The sequence below is a fragment of the Wyeomyia smithii genome, chromosome 1 (assembly GCF_029784165.1).
Source record: "Wyeomyia smithii strain HCP4-BCI-WySm-NY-G18 chromosome 1, ASM2978416v1, whole genome shotgun sequence".
In the NCBI taxonomy this organism is placed as follows: Eukaryota; Metazoa; Arthropoda; class Insecta; order Diptera; family Culicidae; genus Wyeomyia; species Wyeomyia smithii.
The window spans coordinates 88,034,327-88,056,535 of record NC_073694.1 but is presented as its reverse complement, the minus strand read 5'-3'; the positions used below and the strand labels follow the sequence as shown (position 1 = coordinate 88,056,535).

At 40.0% G+C, this 22,209-nt stretch overlaps 2 protein-coding genes across 4 annotated transcripts; both read right to left on the bottom strand.

Moving 5' to 3' along the window:
• Positions 1-226: 226 nt before the first annotated feature.
• On the bottom strand, positions 227-2,497 carry LOC129718448 (phosphatidylinositide phosphatase SAC2-like). Its single transcript, XM_055669240.1, has 3 exons — positions 2,314-2,497; positions 1,316-2,245; positions 227-248 (listed from the first exon to the last, which is right to left on the bottom strand). Exons 1-3 carry the CDS (start codon positions 2,408-2,410, stop codon positions 244-246), a joined length of 1,032 nt encoding a protein of 343 aa, XP_055525215.1. The 5' UTR covers positions 2,411-2,497; the 3' UTR covers positions 227-243.
• A 1,942-nt stretch (positions 2,498-4,439) lies between these two features.
• On the bottom strand, positions 4,440-9,611 carry LOC129718430 (uncharacterized protein K02A2.6-like). Of its 3 annotated transcripts, none has more exons than XM_055669230.1 (3): positions 9,583-9,611; positions 9,470-9,522; positions 4,440-5,818 (listed from the first exon to the last, which is right to left on the bottom strand). In XM_055669230.1, exon 3 carries the CDS (start codon positions 5,712-5,714, stop codon positions 4,572-4,574), a length of 1,143 nt encoding a protein of 380 aa, XP_055525205.1. In that variant the 5' UTR covers positions 5,715-5,818; positions 9,470-9,522; positions 9,583-9,611; the 3' UTR covers positions 4,440-4,571. The 3 variants fall into 3 exon arrangements, with proteins under 3 accessions (XP_055525205.1, XP_055525200.1, XP_055525193.1); XM_055669225.1 differs by adding an exon at positions 8,686-8,717 and having other exon boundaries at positions 9,470-9,600; XM_055669218.1 differs by having other exon boundaries at positions 9,470-9,600.
• Between the last annotated feature and the right edge of the window lie 12,598 nt (positions 9,612-22,209).

Below are 22,209 nucleotides of genomic sequence, written 5' to 3'. Positions count from 1 at the left end.
ACATTAAAATTTAATATTCTTTCGTCTATTTGTCAGAATACCCGTATACGACGCTGGAGACACGAACACGAAGAGCCTACATCTATGTTTGAAAAACAAAAAAGAACACCAGTCGAAACACAAATAGATCGTATATCTTAATTAGTTTTAAGCAAGAATTGTAACTCCCTTCCTCTCACCTTTAATCCCCACTAGCTCGTAGTTGGCCGCGAGAAATAAAAAAGCGCCTCCCTCCATTTCCCGCTAATCTAGAATTAATAAAAAGTGTACTTGGCTCAGTTAAACTTAAAATTGTATCGTGCCGTGTCAAATAAACCATATTTAATCAAATATATAAATATATATATATATATATATATATATATATATATATATATATATATATATATATATATATATATATATATATATATATATATATATATATATATATACATATATATATATATATATATATATATATATATATATATATATATATATATATATATATATATATATATATATATATATATATATATATATATATATATATATATATATATATATATATATATATATATATATATATATATATATATATATATATATATATATATATATATATATATATTAGGGTGTGCCAAAAAAAAAAATCGATGTTGAAAAAGTCCCAAGGTTGCCCAAACGTGATTTATGAAAAAAATGACTTTTTTAAGCTACAAACCCAACGATATTGTCATTTAAAAAAAGACTTTTTTCAATTCTGTTCGATTCCTACATATATATATATATATATATATATATATATATATATATATATATATATATATATATATATATATATATATATATATATATATATATATATATATATATATATATATATATATATATATATATATATATATATATATATATATATATATATATATATATATATATATATATATATATATATATATATATATATATATATATATATATATATATATATATATATATATATATATATATATATATATATATATATATATATATATATATATATATATATATAAATTTTTGTTACTGTTCCGTCAACTTTTATATTAGTAGCCATTTGGACATGTTATTTTAAGTCTGTTGGCAGTAGTAAATCAATAAAGAAAATATACATTGCAGTTCGAGCTGCATTACAGCTGCGACAAAACTAGTGGTGCAATCCTTTCAATCCTGTACACCTATACTGTCGTTCTATGCATAGTTGTCCCAGCTTGCATAAGGTTTGTGTAGAACATGGGACTACTATGATTGGAACGGCAGTATATAAATATATTGCTACATTTTAACTTACCACGATCTAACCTTGGGGGTGGTCTGTACTTGTATCCCGGCTGACTCCAATAAATCGGAACTGACCCACGTACTTGTGTGAATGAGATTTGATGCTGCCGAAGCGAAAGCACTTGTTCAGTTTCGACATAATTCGCGCAATTTCCATCTTCATCACAGCCACGGCGTTTGTATCGCGTACCAGCTCGGTATCGCGATCGTCGTGAAACCAAAGCCAATGTAAAACATTCATTGCCAATGACACATTGTTCTACTTGAACAAACCCTTGTATAATCGGCAAGACCCAATTCTCATCGCTATCGTTTAACTTAATTATGTCTTTTAACATATTACGATTCCAGTAAAATCGATCATCGGGAGCTTCCGATCGTCGCTGCAAATTGTTTGTTATATCACAGTCTAAACTATAGTAAAAGCTATCACTATCGTCAAATATTCGATGCAGCTCATCCAGAACGCGTTTTTCTACTCGAACCGGATCTTTTACCACCATACTAACTGTAGATTTTACTTGATTCGAAGCAATGGCGGCTGCTTTTTCGGTAGTGTTCTTGATCGTACTCCCAGCATTTTTCACAGCTCCCCAAGTCTTGTTAACTAATGCAGAGCTTTCGAAAAGGCGACTTCTTGCAGAAAAGCTAGCAGTATGTGATGATAAATTTTCAACATTAGCATTACAGGTTGTTTTAATACCAGTTACGGAAACATGTTTGGGACATGCCATTAAACCAGTATCTGGATCTTCCGCTCCAAGGATACATATACTTTTTATCTTGTAGACTAAGTGCGGTGCATATAATACTCCTACTGGAACAGCTTCTTTAATAATGATCAAATGAGGCTCAAGAACACCTGGTAATGCAATTGTACCAACAATTCCGTAGGTTAGGCCAACACATTCAATGTCATTTACCGACGAAAAATCCCAACCTGATCGCAATCCGTAAATAATATAAAACATTTATTCAAAAGAATATATAGTAACAGAGGATAATTACCGCATTTAATTTGAAATTCCGAAGTAAAACGGTTCCACCAAAGACTCTTTTCCTTGCGTAAAAATATATAGTAACTCTCGGTTTGAAAAACTTCCATTTTTGTGGATTACACTATTTTTGTTTAACTATTTGCAGGGGAGAATTGATAAATAAAACTGATTCCTCTCCTGCTTGGCTCTAGGGATGTGCGATACTTTATCGATGCCTCGAGTATCGATACTTTTCTTTCGATATATCGAGCATTTGGCATCGATGCTTCAGCAAGCAATATTATCGGATATCGATATATTGCATTTGATACTCGAAAAATATCGGAAGAAAATTCGCGTTGGCGGTGTTGCTGATATTTGCATGTGAAAACATGGGAAAGAAGGAAGGAAATATTCTTTTGTTGTCACGCACATTATGACAATTACATACGAGATTTCCCGCAGGTGCAAAAACCCTTGAAAACCTCTTCTAACGCTCTCAACACCGTCAACACGAATTCGTGGAATTTGTGCGACGGGAGGCAAACAAAACAGCGCGATTTTTGTATCTTTCTTAAAGCGTGGCTTTGAAGCATGCACACGTAAATTCGCTATCGATGAACTGAAAAATTTACAACACAAATTTGTTTTTTGTGAGTATTTTTTTTTTTTTTTTTCTACTTCTTACATGCCCGACGAAGATAGTTTTAGCACGAAAAGGTTCAGCGACTTCTTTACTTAGAAATCAGTGCCAACGGTGCTAGGAAAAAATTTACTTTCGAAAAACCGGTTTTTCGAGATATGCTCCGAAACTAAAAAAATTTATGAATATTTGAACAGAATTTTAACAGTCATTGGTTCAAAGTTCATAAAATTACTTTCACAAGTCATCTTTATGGTTTTGGGGGTTATGGGGATATGCCCCCGAAATATTACTTCCAGAACAGATCCTACTGGGGCTTTTAGTGGCCATAGAAACAATGAAATACCAATAATACATCCAATATTTTCAGAACCACGATAATCGCTCTTTCGTTTTTATGTTGTAGTTGCCTTAACGATGAGTGCTTTCTTTTCTTTAATATACAGTTTTCTCTAGCGGCGTATACAGTAGTGTGGGTTCCCCTGACTGTCCGTGATACTTATCACTAGAATCGACAATCGGAAAATCGTCGAGAAAATGAATATTAATAAAATATGAATGATTGTCCCTAGGTTTTTCTTGTTGCAAATTTTTCATTTATATATCGTTAAATCTTTGGAGTGAGTCACAGCTACGATCCTTTCATTGTAGACAATCTCATGACACTGTTGCGCCGGAAGGTTGGTGTTGTTATCGCACCAATCGCATGTTGTCTTCTAGTTGATTTCCATCAACTACCCGAAATTCAAGGAATTTACATTTGATTGACTCCATTTAAAATGAATATACTGTTTTATCTATCACCGTTGAAAATATATGATCCATTTGAAAATTTGGAAAATTGATTATGCTTATAAACAAACCGATGCAACTCTCTCACAAGCAAAACTGCCTGATTCTCGGTTTCGTTCCTTTTCTCGTTCTGCATTTCACCCGTTTCGATATTGCGATAATATTGAAATATCGATACTTTCATTGCGATATATTTGTTACTTGATATCGAATCGTTTCAATATATCGCGATACCAAATATCGATACCTTCGCTTCCGATTCCCATCCCTACTTGGCTCAGACCAAGCCAGGTCCAAAAGAAAAAACTGATTCATGCTAAACAAAACTGACAAAACATGACAGCAGTGATGCCACATTTTCGTCTGCATTTTTAAGGCTCAGAAAATCTTGCCACCTTGGTAAAAATTCAAAACATCTGTATAAAAATCTGCATATGTAGAGTAACATGTCAGAAGGATCTATCTACTTTCATCGATTTTTTGATCGATCGGCCACGGCTTATTAAACACGTTTCATGATATGTCCTTTACACCATTCGATAGCGGAGAATCTAATCTAGCTTTTTAAATAAAAAAAAAACACGTTGGGAATAGTTACTTTAGCTGAACTATTAAACAAAATTTCATTTTTATTTAATGAAAAGTCAATCAAGAAAATCGATGAAAGTAGATAGTGTAAAGTTGAAGGGTTTACTTCAGTTCTTCTAATAAAAATCACAGTATTTATTCAATTTTCTATAGCGCTTTATTCACGTGCCTGGTACCAATCCTGTCTCCTCTTCTTCTTCCTCCTTCGTTCCCTTTTTTATTGCAGTGCGCTCAGACCCTACAACCCTACCTTAAGTTTCGTAAAACTAATGAGGAACATAGTCTCTGAATCTCGATGGCTGATTGCAAGCGCGTTTGCTTCGAGCAGGTTCGTCCTGCTGTTGGACATTTCCAGAGTCAGGAACTGGTTCCTCTTGGGATATACGATCAGGTCCCGCATTCGAAGCTAGCTGTTGATCATTTTGCTCGGGGTCACGTACCGGATCGTCCCGAAATGTGTGTTCCGATTGTAGAGTTGTATGCTGTGAATCAATGTGTCCTGAAGGGATCTTCTTCAGATGTGTATCGTTGCGACGAAACTCTTTACCAGATAACTGTGAACGAACGACAACATCGGATCCAGTTTTCTTCATTACCACGAACTCTTCTGAAGAAAAGTTCGCTTCAAGCTTATGACTCTTCATCATTCGTTTTATGAAAACGCGATCTCCTTCCCGAATATCGCTGAATTCCGCCCGACGTCTTTTATCCGCATACTCTCTTCCCTTCTCTTTCTGAAGACCATCAAAATCACGTACAGCTTCGTCGTCAACATATCCTGGCACTTGAGGAAGTCTAGTTTTTATTCGCCTACCGAGCATTAATTTTGACGGTGCTTCGCCAGTGGTCGAATGATTGGTTGCATGATACACGAGTAGGTATTCACGCAGCTCTTTTCGCCAGTCCTTCCCGAGCTCCTGTGCAATTTGCAACCGCTTCAAAATTGAACGGTTCTGGCGTTCTACCTGCCCATTCATTTGCGGCCAATACGGGATCGTATGGACCAGCTGTATATTGTAATCAACACAAAAATCGCCAAACTCTTCACTTGCAAATTGCGGACCATTGTCTGTCTTAATCTTCGATGGGACACCGTAACGGCTAAACATCTCTAGCATACAAATTATTGTTTCAGCTGAATCTGTGCAGCCGATTTCGCAAACTTCCAGATATCTGCTATAACAGTCCACGGCTACCAACAAATGTTGACCATTAGGCAAAGGACCAAGAAAGTCGATTGCGATGTCTTCCCAAGGCCCAGAAGGTAGCGCTTTCCGAAGCATCGGCTCGGGAGCATTTGGAGCAGCAACTAGGGTACATTCACGGCAGCTTCGGATAAATATTTCTACACCTGAATCCAGTTTGGGCCACCAAACTACAGATCGGAGGAACGACTTCATCATTCGCATCCCAGGATGCCCATCATGAGCTATATTCAGAATCCGTTGACGTAATCCAGTAGGGACAACTATACGATCTCTCCGAAGAAGGACGCCACCAACGTTACAGAGTTCTGAAAAAATAATACGATAAGCTGTGGGCAACAGATCCCCCATGTCTTCCTTCAGACATTTCAAGATGTTCATGGTTTCTGCATCGCTTCTACTTTCATTAACAAGCTCTTCCCAAGAAACGGAAACAGATTTGGCATTTACTGCAGCGATATGCTGAACTATATGTTCCTCGCTAGAATCAAATGGTTTAACTACAGTGCAGGAAAGTCGCGATAATGCGTCTGCAGCATTCTGGTCGCCTATGATATGTACGATCGAGTAATCGAAGCACTGCAGTCTTAGAACCCACCTTTCAATTCTAGAGCAGGGGCGAGATCGGGGTGTGAATAAATAGATGAGAGCTTTGCAGTCCGTAACTAAATCAAATTTCCTTCCCAGGAGATAAAACTGAAATTTTCCAACGGCCCAAACCAGTCCTAAAGCCTCTTTTTCTGTCTGACAGTACCTCTTCTCGGTTTGTGTCAGCGATTTTGAGGCAAAACTAAGAACTCCTTCACGACCCTGGTTATCTGTCTGCACTAGCATTGCCCCGAGTCTAGTTGAACTTGCATCAGCAACTACTGCTATTCTATCCCTAGAATCATAGAAACCGAGAACGTTAACGTCGGACATTACTTTTTTAATCATCTGGAAGGATTCTTCGTGTTGTAGTTCCCAAACAAATTTAACTCCTTTTCTAGTCAGTATTCTTAGAGGTTCATCAAAAGTAGCTAAGTTGGGAATGTACTTGTTGAGATAGTTAGCGAGGCCCAAAAAACTACGGACTTCACTGTCATTTGTCGGACAACGAAAAGCAAGAATTGCTGCCACTTTGGTATCGGAAGGAGCCATGCCAGACTCAGTTATTTTGTGGCCGAGTTATTCTACTGAACTTACATTTATCCATATTTAGCTGAACACCCCGATCCCTAAGTTTAGTCATAACCGTTTCAAGTCTGACATCGTGCTCCTCCAAGTTTTTACCTTCCACAAAAATATCATCAAGGTACCAATGAGTGCCTACGCATCCGCAAAGAATTTCATCAATTACCCGTTGGAAAATTTCAGGAGAAGAAATTAAGCCAAACGGTAGCCTCTTGAACCTGAATAATCCCTTTTCAGTAATAAACGTGAGGATGTCCCGAGACTCAGCAGCGACCATAAGGAGGAGGAAAGAATCTTTGATGTCTAACTTACTCCACACAGTCCCATTTCCGATATGTGCTAGTATTTGCTCAACAACCGGCATTGGATGGTGCTCACGTAGTACGGCCTGGTTCACTCTGCGCAGATCTACGCACAGCCGTAATCCTCCATTAGCCTTAGCAACCACCACCAACGGAGAAACCCATGACGTAGGGCCCAACTTCGGTTCAATAATATCGCGAATTAACATTTCTTCCAGCTTGCGGTTGACTTCAGCTTCGAGCGGAATCGGCAGTCTTCTGACGGGCTGCACCACGGGCTTCTCATCTGGATTCATATGAATGTGTACTTCAACGTCTTTGATACAGGCGAAAGGCTTTACCTCCTGAACACTGTTCAAATCAGCACCGACTTTCAGAACTTGCAGCTTCTTCGCCGTGGCATCGCCCAGCAGGCACGTTTGCCCCTGTTCTACAACGTAAAATTCAGCAACCGTGGCCTTGTCATGAATTTTTATTTCAGCCGTGAATTTGCCGCGAACTGCTAATGGATTACGACTTTCATATGCCAGGAACGAACGATCGGTAGTTTTTGTCGAGCTTTTCAATCCCTCCCAAGCTTTTACTGTCACCAGGTTAGCATCCGCTCCCGAATCAACCAACATGTTCAATGGAACGTTTCCTACGATGAATGGCAGCATGTTGGTTTGATTGCCAGCGAAAAAAGCGTGATAAACTTTTCCTTCTTCAGAATCTGGAGCTTCTTTTTCGGGAGCCGGGCCCGGACTTTCCTGCAGGCCAACCGTCTGAACCTTTTTATTTGGTGGCTTGTAGAACGTCTGAGCTGATTTAGAATATACAGGGGGCGATTAACATTTGAAGTCAAAATGTCCGATTCGTTTGCAATTTCTGCACCGTATTCCTTTTGCTGGACAGGAATCCGATGTCGAAATATGTCCCGGCTTTCCGCAGTTGAAACACACAATATTCGAGCTTTGTGTAGGTTGTCGTTGCCGTCCATAATACCCTGAAGTTCTTCCAGTCGAATAACCTTGCGAATGCTTGGCCGTCTGCTTCGACCACTCGTTGATCTTGTATACCTTGTTTTCAGTGCCACCATCCTTGTTCATCACCTCAAGGTCCTGAATTTGAGAATCAACACCCTCGAGGCTAACAGCAATTTCCTCAATCTCGTCTAGAGTGCGATCCTTCAGTAGCATACGTCGCCGCAGTTCTACAGACTGGCAACCTTCAACAATTACATCCGTGATCATCATTTTCGTTAATATTTTTTTGGTGGTTTTTGAATATTTATCCAAACCACATAAAGCCGCTTGCTGTCTTAACCGAACCTTAAACATTATAAATACGAAGCTTGAAGAAAAACCGAATAAAGAGAAACACACTGTGTTACTATGTAGTGAGCAAACTTTTCGCCGGATTTTTGCTTCATATAGCGTAGATGGCGACGCTCGAGAATGTCCTGTTTAACTGGTTGAAAATAGTTGTCTAGAGCTGCAATGGCTACGTCGTAATATTTCTTCTCAGTAGCCACCAACGGAAATTTACTTCCATCCGGAAGGTTAGTGAAAATTTTATCGAGCTGAGGTCCACCCAAATACAGAAGCTTGGCTCTTTCCTTTTATTGACCCGTAATGTCGTTTGCGTCAAAGTATTTTTCCAACCCACTTTTCCAGTCATACCATTCATGGTGCAGTCTCAACTTCGCAATATATTCGCACCTGAATTGTGGAATCGGCCTAGTATCACTCATCTGAAAGAACAAAAACCAAAAATCACTTAGATTGCATCAACTTCACCCAGCATAAAAATCAAAATCGACCCACACGATTTTGATTTACTCGCACAGCTTTGATCGACCCACACGATCTTAATCGACCCTCACGATCTCGATCGACCCTCACAATCGCGATCGACCCTCACGATCTTGATTGGCACTCACGATTCAAACTGACCCTTACAATCATATTTCATCGACCCTCACGATCTAGATTTATTCTTACAACTTATTATTTAATTTAAGCGACCCTCACGCTCTAGACCAATACAATCTTATTTGACCCAAACAATCTCGATCGACCCTTACGATCTGAGCGGAACAATAAACCGTTCACCAGAAACAATATTTTAAATTATGTGACCAGCTATGAAAACAAATATTAACAATCTAACAGAGGTTGTTAGAACCGTTTGTTTGCGTATATTGCACGATGGATTCAAAATTTACCAAACATGAACCATAAGCTAGTACAATACCGAATTATCTATCGCTTGTACCGATTTCAAGAACTTAAAACACAGAAAAAAATAAATAATCGTATTTCGTATTTCTTTCGTGTTTGGTGTTCGAATACACCTACTTTCATTTTCCATCGATTCCGTTTTTTTTTAACGTCCCTACTTTCACTACCCTCCATTTTCTCATTGCAAAAGCGAACCGTAACCCCGATATTTTCATTAAATTTTCTGAGTTATTTCACAAAAAAATCATATTGCATTACGTACCTCGTTCTCTCTCGTCGCCAAATTGTAAAGTTGAAGGGTTTACTTCAGTTCTTCTAATAAAAATCACAGTATTTATTCAATTTTCTATAGCGCTTTATTCACGTGCCTTGTACCAATCCTGTCTCCTCTTCTTCTTCCTCCCTCGTTCCCGTTTTCATTGCAGTGCGCCCAGACCCTACAGGTAGATCCGTTTGACATGTTACTCTACATATATACAGCCGGAATTCGTTGGTTGGAACACCACTGCCACCCAACTATTGTCGCTGCAGCACTACTCTGCAATTCGCTGGTGAGTCCAGCGACGCGAAGATTTCTAGCGATGTCATTTTGTATGATTATTTCTCGCACAGTACAATGCAGTTTTAATGTTCTTTGAATAAATTGACATAGTTTTGCGACTAGAAAACAAAACTATTAGAAAATATAACAGTCGCATTTTTCGGGACATTTTATGTTAAATCAAAGACTACATTATATTCAAATACTACAAATTTCGCCGGAAAATCCTTGTCAGACGAGCGACTCGTCGCTTCCGATTTTTCTCTGCATGCACAATAGCGAATCGTGTTCGTTAGTTGGATGAACTGACAACTGGGCAATTTTTTCAAAGGGGAGCGCCGATTGTTTATTTTCTTCCTGCTTTGGAAAGTTTTTCTAATTTCATTGCGATAAAACTATGTCAAAGAAAATGAACATTGCTCATCTGTCTTGCTGCTGTAGTAAATATTTCATGTATTTGGTTATTACTTTTTTATACAAAAAATCCAACGAAAAGCCAAATGATAAAGCGCAAACACATCACTCTACTTCTTGCTTAAAAAATGGAGGATCGCTACGCTGGATATTTCCGGTGAAGGCGTTGAAGAAATAATAGAACAAACAACCGAACAATAAACCTCTAAATTACACACAAAATGTTGTAAATGTATCCAGCTTTTTGCGCGCCATAATGGCGGACGCTATAATGCAAAGTTCGTAATAAATTACCCACCCTTCTGACAACTCTGCTTACGTCAGTTTGAAGTCTTCATATATTAATCAGAAGAAAAATATATCTGGCAACATTTGTGTTGCCAATTTTACTGAAATCGCAAATCTGACGTAAGCAGAGAGGTTCGCATATTACGAACACGCATTATAGCGACCGCCATTATGGTGCGTAAAAAGCTGGATAACATGTACTTTTAAAATTACACGATTGATTATGCCAGAAGTGTCCAGCTAATAGCGCTGAGAAACAAACTTATCAATGCTGAATGGATTAATAATCCAACAACATGTTTACAAGTTTTTTAAACAAAACTATTTTAGTAATATTTTGTTTACTCTTCGGACCCCTGAAATGCATTTGAATGACGTTGAATTTTGACATTAGAGTGCTTTTTAGTTGGATGACAGCCCAACTAGCGAACACCCAACGAGCGAATCATCACTGTACACTGAACCAATAAAATATATTACAAAGGAGTGGCAGACACGATTTCAATTTGCGATCAGAGGTGGCGGGTCTTGCTGACGTCACAACAATCGTTTACGTTCGGCATTCCATGCGGATATTCGATATTCGGTTTAGAACTAGGTATACCTTTCCCAGTAGTTTAATTGGCTAAAACACCTTGCCGGAGACAACGGAGATTGCGGGTTCGAGTCCCGTCTGGACGAGGGAAAATTTTTTCTAAGCCTAAAGAGGTCACACCTTCTATTCCCGTTCATTTTCGCATCCTCGCAAACTGCATACATTGCCCGCTTTACTAAACTTAAAATGTAAGTCATATGACAAATATGAAATTAGTTCGTAAAGTAACTTTCCGAAACATTTTCATACAACGGATCTGTGAAAATTTACATTCGAAATATTAATCATGTTTTTAAATTACTTATGATGAACGAGATTTAATTCAAGAAAAGCAAGAGGAATAAGATTTAATTTCAGATTTAATTCAAGAAAAGCAAGAGGAATAAGTTGAAATTATGACTAGTTAAAATAAATCCAAAATATTGTCGCTGCAGCACTACTCTGCAATTCGCTGGTGAGTCCAACGACGCGAAGATTTCTAGCGATGTCATTTTGTATGATTATTTCCCGCACAGTACAATGCAGTTTTAATGTTCTTTGAATAAATTGACATAGTTTTGCGACTAGAAAACAAAACTATTAGAAAATATAACAGTCGCATTTTTCGGGACATTTTATGTTAAATCAAAGACTACATTATATTCAAATACTACGAAATTCGCTGGAAAATCCTTGTCAGACGAGCGACTCGTCGCTTCCGATTTTTCTCTGCATGCACAATATATCTTCAAATCAATTCAAGATTCATTGAGCAACCACTATCAAGTACCTAATTATAAAAAAATGTCACGATTACTTCAAGTGTTTTTGCACTTGACTCAATTCGTCACATCACACTGCAAGTTGAAGTGATTTAGTGTTGATTTCTCGAAGATTAACACTTTTCAATGAAATGATCTTGCGTTGAGAACTGGTTAATGGAAATCACCATCATATTATAATGAATATCTCTTGTATTATCACCACTGTTTAAATCAATTGAATTACGGCTGCAATTCCAACTGACAAACGTCAATACCATAAAGTGAAACAAAAATAGTGACGATGGCGAACGGTGCAAGCAGCACGTTTACCCAGAGACCAAAAATTTATTTGAGCGTAAGTTTTTTTGAATCATTCAAATTAAAGTAACAATAAAACGACTGTTTCACAGATCCTGAAATCGATTGCATCGATACAGTGACAGGGATCATCTCTAGGATCATCTTGTAATTAAATTAAAAATCTAAAATATAATAAAAATGATAAATCTGAAATAAAAAGGAGTCTCTTGAATTTATTGTGAACTTATATAGGTATCCAACTGTCCGACATTCCTTACCTCAAACATAGGCATATCAACAAAGATGAACATAACAACAGAAAATAAAGTGATTTGCTGTTGGTTTCATCGTTCTTTGCATTAATATATTTCGAAAGATTTTCATTCAACTCTGAAATGTTAGGCAAGTAGTGCGAATTCAACAGCAAATCACTTTACTTCGACGTGATTTTTATTTATTGGTCATAATTGTAACCCAGAACTTGAAAAATCCTAGGTATTGAAATTTCCTTTACTAAATATTTTTGGCGACACTGGCAAGCGTCGTGCCGAAAAATTAAAATGTAGAGATCCTCAGAGGGAGAGATAAGCGATGAAAAACCCGCTGATTTGGCAATTAGGTTTCACATATCAGAAAGGCCAGATCTCTTCTCAAACCGAATTGTTCACTAACTTTTTTATTCGGCTCGTCGCTCGTATAAGGGCATCCTTAACAGTGCGCTACTATTTGAGTTGTTATGGCGACTTTGTACAGCGCGGCTATTTTACGCACTCACCCGTTTTCACACCGGTCGTTGCTATCGTCTCTGTTTGACGTTTCATCCAGCATAAACCTTTAGCAGCGCTGTTACCGGGCTGCCAAATCTGAGAGCGCGATGCTTCCCGGAGGCCCGGCTACTATTTCTCTAGCGCGTTTAGCAGCGACCGGTACGGTGTGAAGTGATGATAGAGCGCTGCCAAACGGGGTATAGAAGCGCACTGTTAAGGATGCCCTAACTAAAGGTGACGGTGGAAGTCCTGGGGAATAAAAAAGTGCATCACAAAAACCGTGAAGGTGTTAAATTTTATGTTTATGTTTAATTTTATATACTTTCATCATTATTCTGTAGACCATACAAAGGTTTTGTGAACCACCAGTTAAAAATCACTGTGATGAAGCAACTTTGGAGCATTCTCAATTCATGTTTTAGCAATAAAACATGAAAAACTTGTAAAAATAAATATATTCTTTATTGAACTTTATTGTAATACCTTTCAATGTGTTACCTTTCTAGTTCGTTTGGCTCGAATTTTGACATGCTCGTTTAGCTCACAACACTCTCTTCGCATTTCTCTCCCTCTGAGTATTGCTATTAAAATGTTTTATGAGGGCTATTTTGAACGAAAAGAAGAATAACTAGAAGCCACTTCTTTTTTAACTCTAATATTTATTTAGGCCCAACCGCTAAGCATAACGGGGCCGAATGTCTTTTGGACAGTGGTGGGCATCATTCCGCTAATTCGCCAATTAGCGACGCTAAAATTCAGTTAGCGAGTTAGCGATTTCGCTAATTTTTGAGCTGGTTAGCGAAACTGTTAGCGTCGCTAAAATTTTGGCCTTCGAAACGCTAATCGCTAATTCGCTAAATTTTGTAGAGAAGCGACCATAGAAATATTTAGAAAAACTGTGAATTGCTGATGGCGTACGTAAATTGCTTCGAAAGATGAACATACTTTACTGCGAAATTAACTTTTGTCAGTTTTTTTACCCTAGAATGGAGTTCTAGCTACCGTACAAGCCACAGGAGCATTTTGAAGAACAAGCACAAGATCTAGATTGAATTTTCGGCACACCAAGAACTTTGGTAAATTACAATGCGCTTGAAATTATGACAACTTTGGTTCTACTTTTTCGATTCAGATAATAATTGAGTTTTTATGAAAACATTCCTAAGAGTATCTATTTTCAATGCAAGCTAAATAACTTTTGTTATTCTTGTTTTTTTTACAAAATCAAATATGAATACCGTTTCGTGAACCTCTTACTGTAAATAGCTTTAAAAAGTAATTGTTTTCGTTTGTTTAACCAAAACAGATCAAAGTGGTCCAAATCTGACAAAACACGAGCAAAAATAAATATAGCGATATGACTATTTACATATTAAAAAGTTAGCGATTAGCGAAAGTTCCGCTAATGTGGGTTTAGCGTTTAGCGATTATCGAGCCAAATTTTCCGGTTAGCGACTTAGCGATTAGCGTCGCTGAATTTTCGGTTAGCGGTGCCCACCACTGCTTTTGGAGTAGGGAAAAGCCAGCTTGAGTAGAGCCTGTATCCCGACTGCTCCTTCTCAAACTGGCATAAAAACCCTCTCATCTTTTCTTGTTAAAAATACATTTCAAAAATACAATTAAATAAAAATAGTGTGACTTATAACTAATATGTACATTTTCCTATATAACTAATAGCATTGAGGGATGATGAGTCCTTGTCTCTCGGAAATCAAAACCTTGGATGAAAAATAGAGAAAGAAAAACGATGATAAGTATTGTTCATGAAGATCTTGATAGCAAGAGAGGCACAGAGAGAAAGATAGAGAGTTCAGATATGATAATTTATTTCTTTAATGAATTCGTATATAGGGATAAGAAAATTGGTATTATGGCTGGCAAGTGCATCACGGACTTGCATTGTGGGTGGTGCATTCCGTTTCCGGAGGGAATCGAACAGTTTTTTCCTGCTCTGTGGTATTTAGGGAATACGAAGACAATGTGTTCGATATCCTCGTACCCTCCACATTCGCAAAGATTGCTATCGACATCCAATTCGGTATAGGTGTGTATTAGCTATGTAATGGTTTGAAATTAGGCGCGAAATAACTCGTATAAAATCCCGAGTTAAGTTGAGCCCTTTAAACCAAGCTTTTGTAGACACTTTGGGCGAGATCGAGTGCATCCATCGCCCTAGGTCGCCAGTATCCCAACTTTCCTGCCAGTTTGCTAGGGCCATTTGTCGAGGCAGGTGAAAATATTCGGTATAGGTGATCGGTCTTTCAAACGTATCTCCTTCTATGGCCCCTTTTTTCGCTAGTAAATCTGCTTCTTCATTGCCTGGGATTGAACAATGAGAGGGAACCCACACAAAACGGATAGTATAAGACCGATCAACCAGCACTTCTAATATCCGTCTAATTTCCGGAAGAAAATAGGACGGGTGCTTGACCGGTTTAATCGATCGGAGAGCTTCGATAGAACTGAGGCTGCCCGAAAAGATAAAATAATTGTCTGGTGGTTTGAGTTCGATAATATGTAGCGAATATGTATGGCAGCTAATTCAACTACGTATATGGAGCATGGTTGTGCCAATTTTCGGGATATGCGATGATCCGTGTTGAAAACGCCATATCCGAAAGCCCTTCCATTACGGATCCGTCCGTGAAGAAAGAATTCCCTTCTGGGAGATGACCGAATTTCGCCGAAAATATTGCTGGCACAACTGTTGGTTTGAGGTGTTAAGGGATTCCTTGGATTCCTTGTTTCATCGTCAAATCGAACACAACGGAAGAATTGTTGAGCGATGGTGAAATCTCACGGTATGGAGCAACAGACGAAGGGTTTATCTCCATAGATATGAATCGCTGGTATACTGACATACAGGGTTTCTGGACAACTTCCAAACATTTCTCATATTCGCAATAAGCATTGGATTTGCTATTTCCGATCTAATGAGGAAACGAAAAGCCAACTCAAACAGCCTCTCTTTGAGTGGTAGTATTCCAGCTATAACCTCTAGGGACATGGTATGTGTCGACTGCATGCAGCCTAGAGCGATACGCAAACAACGGTATTGTATCCTCTCTAGCTTCAGCATGTGTGAAGCTGCGACACCTCTGAAGCATATGCTGCCGTATTCTATAACGGGCAGAATCGTGGTTCGGTAGAGTCGTATCAAATCCTCTGGATGAGCTCCCCATGATGTTCCTATTACCATCCGAAGAAAATTAATTCTCGGTTGGCATCTTTCCTTCAGGTCATTAAGATGTTTTTCCTATGTGCATTTAGAGTCATACCATACTCCGAGGTATTTGAAGCTAGGCGACTGAGTGATGGGTCTTCCGGACAGAACTAGCTCCAAACTGGGTTGTGGTCGCTTTTTTGAAAAGACTACCATCTCCGTTTTTTCAAGCGAGAACTCGATTCCAATACAACTGGCCCAAACGGTCAGATTGTCGAGCGTGTTTTGCAAGCTGTTCTTCATGTCTGCGGCCAGAGACGCTGTGACTGAAACTACGCAGTCGTCAGCTAACTGGCGCATCGTGCAGCCGTCCGTCACGCATGTGTCGATGTCACTGATGTAGAAGTTGTACAACAGCGAACTCAGACAAGAGCCTAGGGGGAGACCCATGTAGCTTGTTCGTGTTATTGTTGAAGAACCGTGGTTGAAACGTAAATGCTTTTCAGACAGCAGGTTGATCAAAAAGTTTGTCAATACAGGGGAGAATCTTCTTTGATGCAGTTTCTCGGAAAGAATTTCGATTGAAACTGAATCAAATGCGCCTGTGATGTCTAAGAAAACCGAAGTCATTTGTTGTTTGCTGCCAAGAGCCATTTCTGCTTCTGTGGCTAGCAATGCCAGGCAATCGTTAGGGCCCTTGCCCCTACGAAGGCCGAACTGGGTCTCTGATAGTTGGTTAGTTGATTTCGCCCAGTTGTCGAGCCTACGCAGGATCATTTTGTCAAGCAATTTGCGTATGCATGAGACCATCGCAATCGGCCTGTACGAGCGGTGATCTGCGGCAGGTTTATCTGGCTTTTTGATTGCGATAATCTTAACCTGTCTCCAAGCTTTCGGGACCATATTGTTCCTGATAAGTTTATTGAACAGTTCAAGAAATCGTATCTTGGCTGAATCCGGCAGGTTTTTCATCAAATTAAATTTGATCCTGTCCGGTCCTGGAGCCTTGATCTTGCAAGACGCGAGGGCAATCGAGAATTCCATCATTGAAAATTCAGGTTCTTCAATCGCCGTTGTGTCACTGAATTTCTGCTGTGATGGGACAGCGTCTGGGCACACCTTTTTTGCGAAATCATAGATCCAACGTTCAGAGTATTCGTTAGCCTCATTACTGTCGGATCTATTGCGCACTTTTCGAGCCGTGTTCCAGAGATAGCTCATAGAAGCATCTCTGGGTAACGTGCTTATGAAATTTTGCCAGTATGATCTTTTTTTCAATTTGTGCAGTTTAGACTGTTTTAGTTCCAGCTCTTTAAACTTATCAAAAAGTTGAATGGAATGATTTCTCCTGAATGCTAGGTAGGCAGCTTTTAGAGTTTTTTTTTCATCTCAGTGCATTCTGTGTCCCATCATTGTTTGTTATGACGAATTTTCAACTTGTTCTCAGGGGCGGGCCTCATCTGAGATTGCTACGCGCTATCTAAAACTAATTTTGCAAAAAAGCTGTATTCGTCGGATGGAGAAAGCTCATCGGTTGTTTCGAGACTCTGGGATATTATGTTCGAGAATTTTCCCCAATCTATATTCCGTGTGAGATCATACTCTACTTCGATTGTAGTAGCAGGGTGAAGCCTGCTCATAATCGAAATACTTATTGGCAAGTGGTCACTACCGTGGGGATCTTGAATAATTTCCCAATTACAGTCCAAGGATATTGAGGAGGAACACATCGACAAGTCTAATATGCTCTCTCGTACTGGAGGCCTTGCTATTCTCGTAGCTAACCCAGGTATGTTCAGTAGGGTCATATCGAAGTCATCCAATAAACTTTTAATAAGAACAGCCCGGTTGTCATCCCTGGGAGCCCCCCACGCCGTACCGTGAGAGTTGAAATCTCCCAGGATAAGGCTTGGGGTCGGAAGCAGTTCAGTTATTTGTGTCAGCTGCAACCGGTTAATAGTAGCTCTAGGCGGAATGTAAACTGATGCGACAGTGAGGCTCCCACCAGCAATTGTTATATGGCAAGCAACAATTTCTATACCATCAATTATTGGGAGAGGAATTCGGAAGGATTGGTAGCATTTTTTGATACCAAGGAGCACTCCGCCATAAGAGTTTCCTCGGTCTAAACGTACACGCAAAAGTTGAAGTCTTGTACAATCATTGTGTCTTCCCGATTCGCACAAATGTTGCACAGAAATCGCACAATAAATGTGTGAAACTCATAACGCAACAGTTGTACTGCGGATACATTGACATAGAATGAAATCAGAATATGTATCATATACCGACACTTTATTTCTCACGTCGAGTGTATTAGTGACTAGACTAGACACATCACATACAATTTGCAGGTTGCTCTTTCGCTTCTCTTTCGGTTCGGATTGCGACGTGCAAGGCGATATTTCGTTGCTTCACGAAGTGAGCGAGACACCCATGCTGTACATACTTGATACCATAGTGTTGTTAGTCTCACTCATACTGTCGGTGCGTGCTTGCTGCTATTCAGAGGAATGCACGAAGAAGAAAAAGTATCTCGAAAGCGTGTGTGCAAAAGACTTGAAAAGCGTAGCATATGTCTCGTCCTCAAGCAGAAAGGAGGAGAATGGTTTTGCTTCTCGCTCGCTTTGCAATGCTGCTTGATACCAGTTGAAACTGTTTAGGTGTAGTAGTTTGGAGCTGCCAAATACATTGGAGAAACGCTAGAGCATTAATTGCGTTATGCCCAATACGCAATCATTGTACTGGTTCCGAATTACATCAACAGCGCTAAAAACGCACAATTTTGTACTGGTTTCGCACCATCCAACTTTTGCGTGTTTGATGTTGAAGTCTGGAACGGCTAGTGTCGTATCAGTTGATAGCCATGTTTCAGATAGCGCGAAAATATCGCATTTGCTATCGTGAAGTAGGAGTTTAAATTTATCTAACTTGGGGATCAAGCTTCGACAGTTCCATTGAATGATCCTTTTTGACGATTCGTCACTCCTGTTGTCTGATTTAGACATCGAAGGATACGAACGCGAGGAGGGGCCATTTGGTGCTTAGCTGCTTACCCAACATGCAAATTGTTGGAAGCCAAGCTGAAATCATACTTTTAAGAGCATCGGATAAACCAAAGGTGGTAAAAATCCATTCAATGATTATTTTAAATGACATACGTCCATCAGAAGACGGTATTTCTGATTCCGATGACAATTTAGCTGTGGGAGCAGCTCGTTTCCCTGGGAGTTTAGGAAACTCTTTGTCGTAATCATCTTTAAAACCTGGTGGTGACGCTTTAGCATTTCGCTTAAGAGCGGGACCACGTGGAGTATCATTATGCGTCTTCTTCTGCTCCTTTCTAGGGAGTTTAGGAGAGGACGCACTTGGCCGTTTTCGTACAGCTCCGGTTGACGGAAGAGGTTGACAATCCTCTTCGTCATCATCCGAATCATCGTCCTCCAGACTGGAGTAACGATTTTCCGCATATGTGCAAAGGACTGCTTACTGCGTTGTTTGGTGAATTTTTCAGTGCGTCAGAGCGTAGCTTATATTTTGCACACGCTTCAATTTTGTGTGGGTCACCACCACATAGAGGGCACTTTGCTTCCTGTTCGCTACAAGCGTGATTATTACCCATAGGTTCCCCACACTTGCAGCATTTAGTTTTACTGCTGCAGTAGGTTTTCGTGTGGCCTAACTGCAGACGATTCGTACACGACATGACTTTTGGGATGAAAAGTCGTACCGGTAGTCTGAGCTTGTACAGCTCGAAGAAATCAGGGAGCACTTTTCCTTAGAATGTAACTCGAAACGAGTCATTCGGGCAGTAGCTGCCCATATTGTCTTTCGAATACATTCTTCTGCATTCCAGAACCTTAATTTTTGGGAGGTTTGGGTTCTTTAAACACCAAAAGCCTTTCAATAAATCTTCCCCCGTAAGATCGGGCTCGGTTATTACACCCTCGATCTCGATTGCTCGAGCCGGAATGTAGACACGGTACTCGATCGTGAAATTTTGATCTTCAACAACCGCATTTGCTTGTTTAAGATCAGAAAATGTTGCCTTCAATTTGTCAGCTTTGACCTTGCAGACCTCGATCAAACTGGTGTAATTTGTATGCAGAGTTTTACAAATCTGCACGACCTTCAGTGGTTTGTTTTTGGGCCTGAAATAAACCACCCAACGAAGTCCCGGTTGATTTTCTTGATACTTCTTAACCCGAACTGTTAACCCGTCAGCAGCGGGCGGAATAGGCGAAGTAGTTTTGCGCGGTCTTTTCCGTTTTTTTATTACGTCAAAGAAACCGCCGACATCATTTCTTGGGATGTCTGAAAAATCCATTCCGGATTCTTCATCCGCTGAGCAGGATGGGAGGTCCGGAGGAACAGGGAGTCCACCCACCGCCATGGTGCAGTTGTGAACTGTCAGAAAAAAAAAAAAAAAAAAAAATATATATATATATATATATATATATATATATATATATATATATATATATATATATATATATATATATATATATATATATATATATATATATATATATATAAATATATATATATATATATATATATATATATATATATATATATATATATATATATATATATATATATATATATATATATATATATAAATATATATATATATATATATATATATATATATATATATATATATATATATATATATATATATATATATATATATATATATATATATATATATATATATATATATATATTTGCCAGACCTGTATGCCACCACTGGTCGGTATTTGGCGATTACCGTAGGCCACGGAAGTGCTAACTGCAAGAACGCAGTCCCGGACCATCAGCGAGAGCTAGCCTAGGTTGTGGTGAGATTCAGGCATTGGGCCGCCGAATTCTCACAAAAGCCACATTATCCGGAAGCAGCTCTGACGGAGCGAATAGTGCCGCTCCCACCACCCAAATGCACTAATTCGCCCATTGGGATTGATGCCAGTAAGTTCCCAATTACGGTAACTGGTCGCAACGCCATATGATAAGAGTCGGATTTCGTTTTCGTACCACGATTCTGGGCTGGCACCTGCGCCGAGCTCCCCTAGTAAGGTCGTGTGACAACGGCCTGAAACGGCGAGACAACAACCGGTGCAGGGGTCTCCGTCCCGTAAAACCTGGCAGGCCTTCCAGTACGTTCCAAATTCATTGCCCGGTGGGAACCGGGCAGGAGTGGGATCAGATGTCCTTTCCTGAATTGCGCCGGTCGGGGGTGTCATAGTTGCTCATAAGGCGCTATGGCAGCCGCCCCTAGCCATGGCCTCACTGCTTCGGCATAGACTACCATGGGACCAGATAGGCGACCACTCCAGTATGGATAAGGATAGCGGCTGGAAGGGGGACCCACTTAACAAAAATGAACAATAATAATGAAGATCAACAACTGGGCGCAGATGGGTTGAAAAACCCGTTTGCACGAGGAGGCATCCAGAGGTCTCCGCCGAGAAAGGCGGAGATGGATGCAGTAAAGGACGCCTGCGAAGACGGCAAAGGCAGTACGCCTACCGGATCGACGCAAGACATCGCAGTGGCTGGTCCACTGTTGATAAAGGCGGTCGGAAGACAGCGAGACACGCTACCGAAGGTAGTAGCGCTGTCGGAGCAGCTCGATGCCATAATCGAGTTTGCGAAAAGTCGCACCAACACGACGAAGTACCTGAAGCAGGCTCTCTACATGCTTCGGTCCTCCGTCGATGCTGCGAAGAAGGAGCACGCCGAGCTCAAGGCAAGAGCGGTGGCTGCAGAGAAGAATGCAACGGAGGTGACCGGAAGGGCGACGAAGTCGGTCCAAACGGACACCTGCACGTCTGCAGCGGTTTGCGCCTCCGGGTCAGCCGCAAAAAGAGCAAGGCAGTCTCCGGGGGAAGCCCCCGAGAACAGCAAGAAAGAGGTGCGATATTGCACAGGCCCTCAAGGAGAAGTGCGGAGTGGAAGTAGCCACTGAGGTAATTCGCCTCCGAAAGGGTCCAGCGGGGACCCAGGTGGCCACTTTCCGGCTTGCATCGGCCGATGCAACTCTGGCCCTGAAGACAGCCAAACTTAAGGTTGGCTGGTCAGTATGTCCCCTGAGCATACTCCAGCAGCCGGACGTTTGCTTCAGGTGTTTCGAGGGAGGACACAAGTCCTGGACCTGCAAGGGGCCCGATAGGAGCCAGTTATGTAGG

What these genes read in the sequence shown, in the direction of transcription:
- LOC129718448 (XM_055669240.1), bottom strand. Translation starts at nt 2,410, where the DNA reads ATGGAAGTTTTTCAAACCGAGAGTTACTATATATTTTTACGCAAGGAA. An exon ending in GGAATTTCAAATTAAATGCG is followed by an intron (nt 2,246 to 2,313) that starts GTAATTATCCTC and finishes GATTGCGATCAG; the next exon opens with GTTGGGATTTTTCGTCGGTA.
- LOC129718430 (XM_055669230.1), bottom strand. Translation starts at nt 5,714, where the DNA reads ATGCGAATGATGAAGTCGTTCCTCCGATCTGTAGTTTGGTGGCCCAAA.